The 12,210-nt window shown below is 59.0% G+C and overlaps 1 protein-coding gene across 1 annotated transcript; it reads left to right on the top strand.

The window, feature by feature from the left end:
- Positions 1-1,261: 1,261 nt before the first annotated feature.
- On the top strand, positions 1,262-12,186 carry VWA5B2 (von Willebrand factor A domain containing 5B2; the record flags this gene model as incomplete). Its single annotated transcript, XM_079704847.1, has 19 exons — positions 1,262-1,400; positions 1,484-1,654; positions 3,546-3,777; positions 3,946-4,103; positions 4,630-4,761; positions 4,996-5,120; positions 5,522-5,677; positions 6,103-6,213; positions 6,294-6,502; positions 6,591-6,702; positions 7,152-7,337; positions 8,212-8,383; positions 8,470-8,783; positions 9,313-9,502; positions 9,604-9,960; positions 10,912-11,049; positions 11,150-11,233; positions 11,307-11,551; positions 11,638-12,186. The coding sequence occupies 19 exons, from the start codon at positions 1,262-1,264 to the stop codon at positions 12,184-12,186; spliced, it is 3,780 nt and encodes a 1,259-aa protein (XP_079560973.1).
- Between the last annotated feature and the right edge of the window lie 24 nt (positions 12,187-12,210).

Genomic DNA, 12,210 nt, shown 5'->3' with positions numbered 1-12,210 from the left:
GACGGAAAGGGTGGGGCCTCGAAGGCCTCCGCCCGCACTGATGGGGGGCTGCGCGGGGCGAGGACGCGGTTCCTGCACTGCGGCGCCAGGTCTGGCTGGAGCAGCCGGCGCTGGCGCGGAGGCGGTACCGCGCCCGAAGGGGGCGGGGAGCAGCAGCCCCGCCGCAGCGACAGGCGGGCCCGAGGCCAGCTGGAGGGGCCGCCTTCCGAGCGGGGGCGGGACCAGCACCCACCGGGCCGACGCCCCTGGGCGGACTCAGAGCGGTCGCGGCGGGCGCCCGGCAGGTGTCCAGACTGAATGTGGCCCGGGTCGCAGAGGCGGCACCACCTATCCTGGTCCCGTCGTGGCGCCCAGAACTCCGCAGAGGACGCGACGGTGAGGCTGGGGCTGCCTGAGGGGAGGGGGACAATCCCCAGACCCAGCCCGCAGCATCCCTAGACAGTTCGGCTGTGCGGGCGGCGGCGACTGCAGCCCCCATTCCCAATCCCAGATCACTTCTGCCAGGAAGGGGAGAGGTGCCCTGGACGGATGCCAACTAGTCCCTCTGCCCAACACCTCTCCGGGTCTTGCCTCCGTAAGACCCCCTCCTTTCGCTTCCCGTCTCGTTCTTCCCAACCCAATCCCCTCCACTCCGGCCTGCAGCCCGTCTCAGCGCCCCTGTCAGTTGAGGAGCCCGAGAGAGAGAGAGGGACTGCGGCCCTTCGGCTCCCCATCCCACCCCGCCCCCTGCTATCCCTTGCTGGGCTGGGGACACCCAGAAGGATGCTGGCCCTTTAAACCCTTGCTCCCCACCCAGAGCATCTTCCATCTCTCCACCCGCGCCCCTTCCAACAGCTGGCAGCCGCGGGAAGCCCCGGGGGGCCGGCAGGTACTGGGGTGGCGGTGAGGCCCGGGAGGGTGTGATGGAACAGCTGCGACACTACCCCCCCTCCCGCCCCTAGAGGAGCCGGCGGCGGGACTGCTGGGCGCCCGTAGCTCCAGTTAAACATTAACCCTCCGCTCCCCGGGTCCCCGTGCTGCCTGGAGCTGCGCTCCGCCTCGGATTCCCAGGTAACCGGCGAGGATGCCCATCCCGCCACCCCCGCTGCCTCCCTCCCCTCGCCACCTGTCCGCCGGGCGGGGCTCAGCCTCGCGCCCCCTGCAGGTCCGCGTCCCAGCGCCGGAGTTAGAGCCTCCCCGCCTGCTTTCAGGAGGGTGGGGCGGAGCGCCCTGAACTCACGCTGCGCACCCCTCATCGAGCACCCCCTCCACCAGAGGCACCATGCCCGGCCTGTACTGCCCCTCCAGCTGGACGCCGCTGCCGCTCACGGACTCCTGGGTTCGGGCCTGCGCCAATGGACCCTGCCTCAGCCTGCGGGCCCGGCTCACCTACCACAACCCACAGCCGCAGCCTGTGGACGGTGAGGCCCGGGCGGGGGCGCAGGGTGGTGGCCAGCGCAAGCCTAGCAAGGTCCGACATCGCCTGTGCCCCATCCCGCCCCAGGCGTGTTTGTGTACCCGCTGGCCGAGGCCGAAGTGGTTTCGGGCTTCGAGGCGGAGGCCGCCGGACGGCGCGTCTCCTTCCAGCTGCAGAGCCGGCGCCGCTCGCAGGCCTCCTGCTGCCGCGCGGTGGGCCCCGCGCTGGGGGCCTCAACACCCCGCCGCTGTGCGCAGGGTGAGTCCAGGGCGCTCCCCGCCCCATCTCCCTGGAAGCAGCCGCACTTTAGTTCCTGCACCCGCTCTGCATCCCGCCCCTCTCTGTCCCCACTCCAGCCACTGTTTTTTTCATTCATTGATTCATCCCTTTATTCCACAGTCGAGGACTGGGCCCCTGACGTGGGCCAGGTGCTGGGGGAATGTGAACCAGGCCTGACCCGAGGTTTGCAGCCAGGTAGATAGACAAGGCAAGCAGTCCACACGTCTCTCTCTCCCTCTGGACCTTTAGCTCCTGAGCCTGGGACAGGGTTTTGGTCATCTCGGAGTCCCAGAATCCCAGCATCTGGCACAAAATGTGGCACAGAGAGGATCAGTGAGTGCTGGGGGAGGGGGTGGAAGCCCACCCCTCTGCTAGGTTTTCTGGCTTGCGCTTCAGTCCTTTATTTATTTGTACATTCACTTGATTACTGCACATGGGGTTTACCACCTGGGTGAGAAGAGGGACAGAATTCAGTGGTGTTGAGAGTTGGCACAAGCCCAGCAGGTAGTTAGAGGCCAGAGTGAGCTCTGGGCTGAGGCCTCAAGAAAATTCCAGAAGGAAGTAGAGCCAGCATTTGACTGAAAGGAAGGGTGGGATGTAGTGATATGGGGAGGAGAGGAAAGGCACTCCAGGCAGGGGCAATTGTGTAAGCAAAGGTTTCGAAGTAAGTTATACTGGGTGATGGTAATAAAATACCTCATGTTTATAGTGATTCACAGTTGACAAAGCCCAGTCACTGATGTCACCTCATTTGAATCCAGAGAGGTATGTAATGCAAGTGTTGTTCTCCTTCCCCCTTTTATAGGTGACAAAAGTAACAGCAACAGTCTCTTAAACGTTGGATGCTTCGTGTATATCATCTCATTCTTTCCTCACCGCAGTCCTTGACATATAATTATGACCCCCATTTTATAAATGAGGAAACCAAGGCTCCTCTAAACAAGAGAGTTACCAAAGGATAGAATTAGAAATCACAGAGCAGAGACTCAAAACCTGACACTGTGCTCTCTTCACTGTATCAGACTGTCCCAAGCCTCAGCTGCCTGGGATGGAAGCTCCTTTCTTCCTTCTTACCTTCCTTCTTTTCCTTCCATTTTTTTCTTCCCTTCATTTATTCAGCAAGTATTTTTCAAAAGAATGGGTAAATGATTATTGCGGGGAAATGAGGTGAAGTAGGGCTGTAAAGGTAGGCTGGGGCCAGATCATGTAGGGCCTTGACCATCACTGTATACACCTGGCCATTTTCCCTTTAGCAGCAGTGGTGATGCCCATGACTCCACCCGTCCCCAAACAAACCACGATCTAAGTAAAATGATGTGCTTGGTATGTAAATGTCCTCTAGCTAGCTTCCAAATAGATTACAGTTCCTGAATTCCTCTTGGGTAGAAAATTCTGGAGCCACACCTAGTGGGCAGTGGGGAGTCCCTGACTGTTCACGAGCAGGGAATTTGTGAGCAGGTGGGTACCAGGCTATGGGAGATGTCAGCGAGGGTTCTTTAGGAAGATGAGGCCCAAGGGTTGAACAGGCTGGAGCAGGTAAAGAAAGAGAGGTGGAGGGTATAGGTCCCCCAAGACCTTAGGGGTGGTGTGGACATGCCCCCTTCTCCTCCTCTGCCCTCTGTTAGCAGTGACGTCACTGCTGCCTTTCCTAATGACAGCCAGCTCCTTCTGCCATCAACCTGCCTCTCCTTCAACCATCGTTCATCTCATGCCTCCATCCTGCGTCACCAGTGCATTAGCCCAGCATCCCTCCAACCTCACAGAATCCCCCTTGCCCAAGCTCCCCTGACTCAGTGCCTGCTCCCACCCCCAGATTCCCCCATCTCGTCTGCTTCCAGCCCCCTCTGACCCCTCTCCTCACTCATCATAGGTCATCTTGTCTTGGATCTGGCCCAGGCCCGGTCCACACTGGTGCTGCCCACAGGCCTCATCGCCGCAGCCGGCACCATGACAGTGACCCTGCGCAGCAGCCGGGAGCTGCCCTCCAGGCCTGACGGGGTGCTGCGCGTGGCCCTGCCCTCCGTGCTCACCCCTCTGGCCCCGCCAGGCCCGCTGGGGCCCCCCAGGCCTCCGGGGCTCTGTGACGACAGGTTGGGCCTATGGTGATTCTCTTCGTCCCTCCCTCGGCTTCTCTGGGTCTAGTGCGGGTGAGGGGGCTTTGGCAGGGTGCCCCGGGGGATGGGCAGGGTGGGGAAGGGCTGAGGCCAGTCAGCCAGAGGGGCTAGGGGCCCTGGTACTGGCCCAGTGACCCTCCTTGTGTTCCTTTCCAGCCCCACCAGCTGCTTCGGAATGGGCAGCCCTGAGGGGGATGGGCCGGCCTGGGAGGAGCCAGCTGCCCCTCGGGACGTGTTCTCAGGCCCTGCCCGTTGCCCAGCCCCGTACACCTTCTCCTTCGAGATGCTGGTGACTGGGCCATGCCTGCTGGCAGGTGGGTGCCCCTCCCAGCATAGCTGACTGGGAAATAACTGAAGGCTCAGGGATGGGAGGAACACAGGACAAAAAGAAGACAGGGCCCTAAACCTGAGGAGCCGCTAGTCTCACAGTGGGATCACGCCCTCGCCACTTCCACACAACAAACACACCCCTAGGTTTGTCAGTGTCATTTATTTATACCCCACTCCACTCGCCAATGAGAAGAGAGATGCTTACAGTGAGACTGGTCCAAGTGATGAAGTGGAGTTTTCTTTTGCACGAGGTGGACCAGGATGTTAAATCAGCAGTTGGTTGATATAGAACTGTTTGGCCAGGCAGGATGCACCTGGGAATTCTGCTCCCAGTCCACGAAGGCAGGTAAATCCCCCCTTGTCCACTCCATAGCTTGGACTCTGAGAGCTCAGCTGAATCAGTCATGATCCCGGCCCCCACCACTATTGCCTGGGAAGGTGATAGTTGTGCTCTTAGTACTGGCTTGGGGTGGGGCAATCATCACCTCTCCCTGCCTCTACATCCCTCAGGTCTGGAGAGCCCCTCTCATGCTCTGCGGGCAGATGCCCCCCCTCATGCCAGCTCTGCAGCCACCATCTGTGTCACGCTGGCAGAGGGCCACCACTGCGACCGGGCCTTGGAGATCCTGCTGCACCCCAGTGGTGAGAGACTGGGACACACAGTAGGTCAGCTCTGACCTGCTTCAGGACCACCTGGGTAGCATTTTTCAAGTGTAGATTTCTGGACCCTAAGCCAGACGACTGAGTCATTTGTGAGGGTGGGCCTGGTGGTACAGGGAAGCCGGACCTGCAAAGTTCTCCCAGGACGGTGGGCCTGAGCAGTTGGGGTCTAGAGACAGGGACTTCCCTGACAGAACTGTGTCCCCTTCTCCCCAGAGCCCCACCAGCCACATCTGATGCTGGAGGCCGGCAGCCTGAGCTCAGCAGAATACGAGGCCCAGGTGAGGGCCCGCCGGGATTTCCAGAGGCTGCAGCGAAGGGACAGTGAGGGGGACCGGCAGGTATGGCTGCCTGGGGGCCTGGCCTGGCCCCTGGCCCCACTTCTGGCTGTGTTAGTGCAGGAGGAGCAGGCAAGCAGGCTTCCGTTGGGGTTGGCAGGGGCTTCTGCTCTCAGCAGGAGCTCTCAGTAGCTGCCACCACCCTCCCAGAGGACTGATGAGTATTTTCACAGGAGGGCCCAGTCAAGCGTCCCTGGAATGTGTCTCGGAGGATTGGGGGTAGGACTGACCTAGGCAGAGGACAGCCACTTGTCTCTGCCCTCGCTTTTATTCAGATGACTACAAAAGGGTGCCCCCTCTGGGTGGACTGGATTGAAAAAGTCTCCGGGGCTAGGTCCTGCTGCCAGCCTAGGTCGGAGTTGCACTCAGCCTGGCCCAGGATGACTTGGGGCTCCCGTGCTCAGGTGTGGTTCCTGCAGCGACGCTTCCACAAGGACATCCTGCTGAACCCCGTGCTGGTGCTGAGCTTCTGCCCGGACCTGAGCTCCAAGCCTGGACACCTGGGCACAGCTACTCGGGAGCTCCTCTTCCTGTTGGATGGCAGCAGCATGGCACACAAGGCCTGTGGGAGCATGGTGTGGGCAGGCCTGGGGTTGGGTGCAGCAGTGGGTCTGAGGTGGGCTGGGGGGCAGCCTCCCGAAGACACACATACACACACACACCTCTCTCTCCTTCTCATGCTCATACATACATGCATTTCTCCCAGATTCCAAGAGCCTCTTTCATACGTAAAGTTACATTCAGTCACACCGAATCTCAAACCCAAGGATTCACATACACCTCCAGGGTCACATACACAATCGTCTCCCACACAGAGTCTCCCTCACATGCCAGGGTCTCACTTGCAGTCTCACACACACAGGGCCTCACCCAGATTACCCCTCATTTTACACACGGCCTGGAGAAAGCAAGCAATCTGGCATCCCTTGTTCTCTACCGGTGCCAGTGGGGCCTGCCTCACCCTGCCCTCCCTGGCTCTCTCCAGGATGCCATCGTTTTGGCTGTGAAGTCGCTCCCGCCCCAGACACTCATCAACCTGGCCACGTTTGGCACATTGGTGCAGCCCCTTTTCCCAGAGAGCCAGCCTTGCAGTGATGTGAGTGTGGCCCGGGGCTTTGAGGGCCTAGCCAGAGGCGTCTCAGCCAGTGTGGCCCAGCCCATGTCCTTTTCCTCCAGGAAGCTGTGCAGCTGATCTGCGAGAGCATTGAGATGCTGCAGGCTGCGGGCGGCCCCCCGGACGTGAGGTCTGCGCTGGACTGGGCCCTGGGGCAGCCCCAGCACAGGGCCCACCCTCGGCAGCTGTTCCTGCTCACCGCTGCCTCGCCCATGGCTGCTGCGACCCACCAAACCCTGGAGCTCATGAGGCGGCACAGGGGGGCAGCCAGGTAGGATGGAGTGGGCACAACCAGGCTCCTGAGATTGGCCTCCCAAAGAGGCTCCGGGAGGTCACGGATGCTCCCCTTCTCTTGTCAGGTGCTTCTCCTTTGGGCTGGGGCCTGCCTGCCGCCAGCTGCTGCAGGGTCTGTCTGCCCTCAGCAGGGGCCAGGCCTACTTCCTGAGGCCTGGGGAAAGGCTGCAGCCCATGGTGAGCTTGAGCCTGGGCCCTGTTCCCTGTTCCTCCAAGTCCTCCTCCCAAGTTGCACTGAGTCTGAAACAGAACCTGGTCAGGTCGTGGGGTCTCCAGGCACCCTGCTGTGGGGTGCTGCAGGAGGCCGGAGGTGTGGGGGACATGGCCTCTGACTGCTCCCCAAATCTTGCTCTCAGTTTTGTCCGGGTACTAAGCCATATCTTTGAAAAGTCTTGCCTTATCCACGTGGCACAGTTCAGGCCAGGAGAAGCACTGAGCCCTGAGCACTGAACACTCAGTCCCCTTGCTTGTTCCTACCCCCATTCCTTCCCCCAACCCCAGCCGGACCCTGCTCCCCTCAGCCAGGGGCCGGGTAGATGGCATCAGCAGACGGGCAGCCTTCCCACTCTGTTGGCTGTGTGGCACCTCTTTCTCTCCCATGGCCTCCCTCTGGTCACTCCTCACAGCTGGTGCAGGCCCTGCGGAAGGCACTGGAGCCCGCGTTGAGCGACATCTCTGTGGACTGGTTTGTGCCCGATGCGGTGGAGGCACTGCTGACGCCCCGGGAGATCCCAGCACTCTATCCTGGGGACCAGCTGCTCGGTTACTGCTCGCTCTTCAAGGTGGACGGCTTCCGGTCCCGCCCCCTAGGGGTGAGCCTGGGCTGGGGTGTGGGAGGTGGGCCTGGGGTGGCTGAAGCCCCTGCATCTCTGCAAAACCCATTTCCTATTCCCTGTGCCTCTCTCTGCCACACGCTCCTACTGCTACCCACTAGACCTCCTTAGAGACCATACTGGGTCCCTCAAGGTGACTGCAGCCTGCCTCCCTCATAAGGTCTTCCACTGAGCTGTCCTGTAAAGTGCTACCCTTGGTCACTAAAGCACACAGTTACAGAGAACAGCGCCAGCATAGTTTCAAGGTTTTTGTCGAAACTTGCTCATTACTTCACACAGTGCCTGCAAAAAGCACCATCTGGATTATTTCCTGTAACATTCAGGAACAGACAGAGCATTGTCTAAATGAAATCTCAGATCCCAACTCTGCCATGTACTAACCATTTGATTTTGGACAAGTTACTTAAACTCTCTGAGCCCATTTCCTTGTACTGATTTTTTTCATAAGGTTGTAATTAGAAGTCATAACATGTGTGCTCTTGGTAGGATACTTAACACATACGAGGAGTTGGGTAAATGATTGTCATTTTTATTATGAAAAGCTTTATCTCTCTAGAAGAACCAAGTATGCTTCCTCCTTTTTGATCAGGAGAGATGTATAATGGACTGTTTGTCTTTTTCCCTGGCTGCCAGGAAGCTCAGGGCCAAACCTGAAGCTCAGCCACAGCGGCTCTAGTAACCCTATGGTCAGCATGTATGCTTCCTCTTTCCTTAGTACTGGGTTTTCACTTCTGGTTTATTATCTTTATTGCCTCTTGCAGTGAGCCATCTTAAATCCTGTTTGGAAAGAGCTAGTGTATAACTATAATCAGTTGTTGTTGTTTTTTTTCCCCCAACGTCTATCCCTCTCCAGGGCCAAGAGCCTGGCTGGCAGAGCTTGGGCAGCTCCGTGTTCCCATCCCCAGAGGAAGCACCATCTGCCACCAGCCCTGGCACTGAGCCCACTGGCACCTCAGAGCCACTGGGAACAGGCACTGTGTCAGCAGAGCTGTCCAGCCCGTGGGCTGCTGGGGACTCAGATCGGAGTGAGTGCCTGAGTGTATTTGTGTTGGAGGAGGAGTGGGCAGTGGGAGGGGCCGGGGCTGGGATCTGTTCTCCTGCCTCCCAATAGGCACTGATGCTCTGACCGACCCAGCCACGGACCCTGGACCTAACCCCTCTTCTGACACAGCCATATGGCGCCGCATCTTCCAGTCCTCGTACATCCGGGAGCAGTATGTGCTTACCCACTGCTCTGCCAGCCCAGAGCCAGGCCCAGGCTCCACAGGCAGCAGCGAGTCCCCTGTCTCCCAGGGCCCTGGGTCCCCCGAAGGCAGTGCTCCCCTGGATCCCCCTTCTCAGCAGGGCTGCCGCAGCCTGGCCTGGGGAGAATCTGCTGGCTCCCACTCCTGCCCCCTGCCTCCACCCGCACCAGCTCCAGTCAAGGTGAGATTCAATCCACATCCATCTACCATGTATCCAGCAAATATTTATTGACCATTGGCTGTATGCCATAAATCGTGCAGTGGTTACTATTAAGTCTACCTGAAGAAATAGATGGGTAATGATGGTATAATGTATAATGATGATACCATGCAACATACATTGATGAGCACAGGGATGTGGCTTTATGGGGGTTCAGAGTCAAGGTGACTAACCCTGTCTGAGGGAGTCAGGAAAGCAAGAGCCACCTCTGGAAGAATAAGAAGTTAACTAGGCAAAACGGGAGAAGACATGAATAAAAACAGACAAGCAATAACCTCAACTGAGACATAGGCATGGAGTGAGATGACGATGGGAAGGGGGTCAGGGGCCCGAAGGAGTCTGGCCTCACCCCTAAGGGTGGTGAGCAGCCATCCAGGGTTTCAGGAAAAGGGGCATGTGGCCAGCTGTGTATGTATGTCTGATGGCCAGGAGCTCTGCATTCCTTGACCATTGGACCCCTCCCCCACCCCTCCACCCTTCGCACATGCAGACTGGGGCCTTGAGTGCTGAGGTCCTGGGCCGTCGACGCAGAGCAGCTCTAACTGGCCGAAGCCTCTCATCCCCCCCAGGCCGGGTGAACTCAGTCCCTGGCCATCTCCGGCACCCGTCTCTGGGTGTAGCACCAGATGGGCCAGGCCCTGAGCCAGGGCAGCTGCTGGGACAGGGCCTGGATGACTCAGGTAAGGGTTATGGGGAGCCAGGTTCTGACACCAAGTAGACCTTGGGGAGGTGGAGCCCAGGGCACCCCACTGACCCTGCTCCTACCATCGTCTCTCCCCAGGAAACCTGCTCTCCCCAGCCCCCATGGACTGGGACATGTTGATGGAACCACCCTTCTTGTTCACGGCTGTTCCCCCCAGTGGGGAGTTGGCCCCTCCAGCAATACCACTGCCTCCCCAGCCTCCGCGCTGCCATGTGGTGATCCGGGCCCTGTGCGGGGAGCAGCCTATGAGCTGGGAGGTGGGCGTTGGGCTGGAGATGCTGTGGGGGCCTAGGGATGCTGGCTCACTGCCTCCGTCACCCCCTGAAAGCGGAAATGCTTGGGACCAAGCACTCCATCGACTGACAGCGGCTTCCGTGGTCCGGGACAATGAGCAGCTGGCTCTCCGAGGACGGGGCGAGACCAGGGCTGACCGGGGTGAGTTGCTGGTGGCCCCAGTCAGGGCTCAAGGAGCCTGTATGGGACAGAGAGTGGCAGAAGCATAGGTCTGTGGGATCACTCGCTATACCTCACCTTGCTCACAAGTGATTTGAGGCGGCTCACCCACACTGTCAAGAAAAAAAAATTAAGCAGCGCAATGGGGAAAAAAGGGATAATAAAAGGAAGCAGAGAATGAGATTATATCAAAGATGCACACCATGAGGTTTTGTGCCCTTCCAAGCATGGGACCCCAAACTGGCAAGCGTCCTAGCAGCCAACAGAGAGGGAATTTCATCTTGTAATGATTCACAGTGCCCATAACATAAAAACAAATCTGTCATTTAGGAAGATTATTAAAGTTAAATAAAGTTAAAATGTCAGTTCTTCAGTTGCACTAGCCACACTTCAAATGCTTAATAGTCACATGGGACTAGTGGCTGCTATACTGGATCATGAAGATGTAGAACATTTCCATCATTGCAGGAAGTTCTGTTGGGCAGTGCTGAAATGAGTGGATGGAAAAGGTACCACAGTCAATGCCTCCTCTGGGCTCTATCCAGAATGTTAAATTTGTGGGTGGCCAGGGGCCTAGTCTTGGTACCTTGAGTGTTCAGCCTAACCACTTCTTGTCAAAGCTGAGTCTGAGCTGACCCCGAGAAGGAACTCCACTCTGTTCAGAAGTGGACAGAAGGCAGGGAATTCCCTGGCGGTCCAGTGGTTAGGACTTGGTGCTTTCACTGCCAGGGACCAGGTTCAATCCTTGGTCGGGGAACTACTAAGATCCCGCAAGCCTGGAGGCACGGCAAAAAAAAAAAACAAAAAAAAAACGTGTACAGAGGGAGAAGCTATGGGAGCACTGAGATTTTTTTTCTGTGAAGCCCTTTGTAGAGAGTGGGTGCTGGGAGTGCACCCCCCTCCCAGTCAACATGTGGCCCCTTGGTTTTGCAGGTCATGCCCGGAGGTCCTGGCTCCGAGCCCTTCAGACAAGCAAGGTCAGCTCTGCCCCCTCCTGCTTCACCTGCCCTGTAGCTGTGGATGCTACCACCAGAGAGGTCCTACCTTCAGCCCTGCAGGTGCACAGCTCAGGTAGGTAAGGTCCCTTTCAGGTGACCTCCCAGGTGCCGGTTCCCATCTCACTGGCCACCCTCCGAGACATACCTCACCCCTCTCTTCTGTGCCCCTGCAGAGCCAGCCGAACCCCCAGGCACCCCTCCTGCCTCTCAAGGGCATCTAGATGCAGCTCCTCTGCCCACAGCCGTCCACTCTAAAGGTAACACTCAAATTTGGGTAACTGGTAGGGACCAACCAGGCTTAGGGACCACCACTGAATGGCTCCAGTTCAGGACTTAAGGGAGGCTCTCTGGCAGGCAGCTGGGAGCCGGACCAAATTGGCAACTCCAGTTCTGCTTTGGGGGACCGCGCAGCCCCCATCGGAGGTCCTCATCGTCTGCCCCCCGAGCATCCCTCTCGGCTCAGCCTGGGCCGTCGGAAGGCCAGAGGCCCAGACAGCCATAGACTCTGCAGCCCCAACACGGGCCAAGCCAGTGACAGCAACAGTGAAGGCAGCAACCATGACTACCTGCCCTTGGTGAGGACTCGGGAGGTGGAGGGTGGCGCTACCAGGGCCAGGGCGCTGTCTCAGCTCGATTCTCCCCCCACCTCCTCTCTCCTCAGGTGCGCTTGCAGGAGGCGCCCGGCTCCTTCCGCCTAGACGCGCCCTTCTGCGCAGCAGTGCGCATCTCACGGGAGCGCCTGTGCCGCGCCTCGCCCTTCGCTGCGCATCGTGCCAGCCTCAGCCCCACCTCGGCCTCCTCTCCCTGGGCACTTCTAGGCCATGGTGCTGGCCACGGTGACAGTGCCACGGCCTCTTGCAGCCCGTCCCCCAGCTCGGGCTCCGAGGGTCCAGGCCAGGTGGACAGTGGCCGGGGCTCAGACACCGAGGCCTCGGAGGGGGCGGAAGGGCCTGGTGGTGCCGAACTGCGGGGCCGGACTTGGGCCACCGCTGTGGCACTTGCGTGGCTGGAGCACCGCTGTGCCGCGGCCTTCGGTGAGTGGGAACTGGCGGCAGCTAAGGCTGACTGTTGGCTGCGGGCCCAGCACCTGCCCGACGGCCTCGACCTGGCCAACCTCAAGGCCGCAGCCCGGGGTCTCTTCCTGCTGCTGCGCCACTGGGACCAGAACCTGCAGCTGCACCTGCTGTGCTACAGCCCAGCAAACATGTGAGGGTCACCGGTTGCTCTGGCTGGC

The sequence above is a fragment of the Hyperoodon ampullatus genome (assembly GCF_949752795.1).
Source record: "Hyperoodon ampullatus genome assembly, chromosome: 5".
Lineage (NCBI taxonomy): Eukaryota > Metazoa > Chordata > Mammalia > Artiodactyla > Ziphiidae > Hyperoodon > Hyperoodon ampullatus.
Note: the sequence above shows the minus strand (reverse complement) of the source record. Positions and strands in the feature narration are given on the sequence as shown.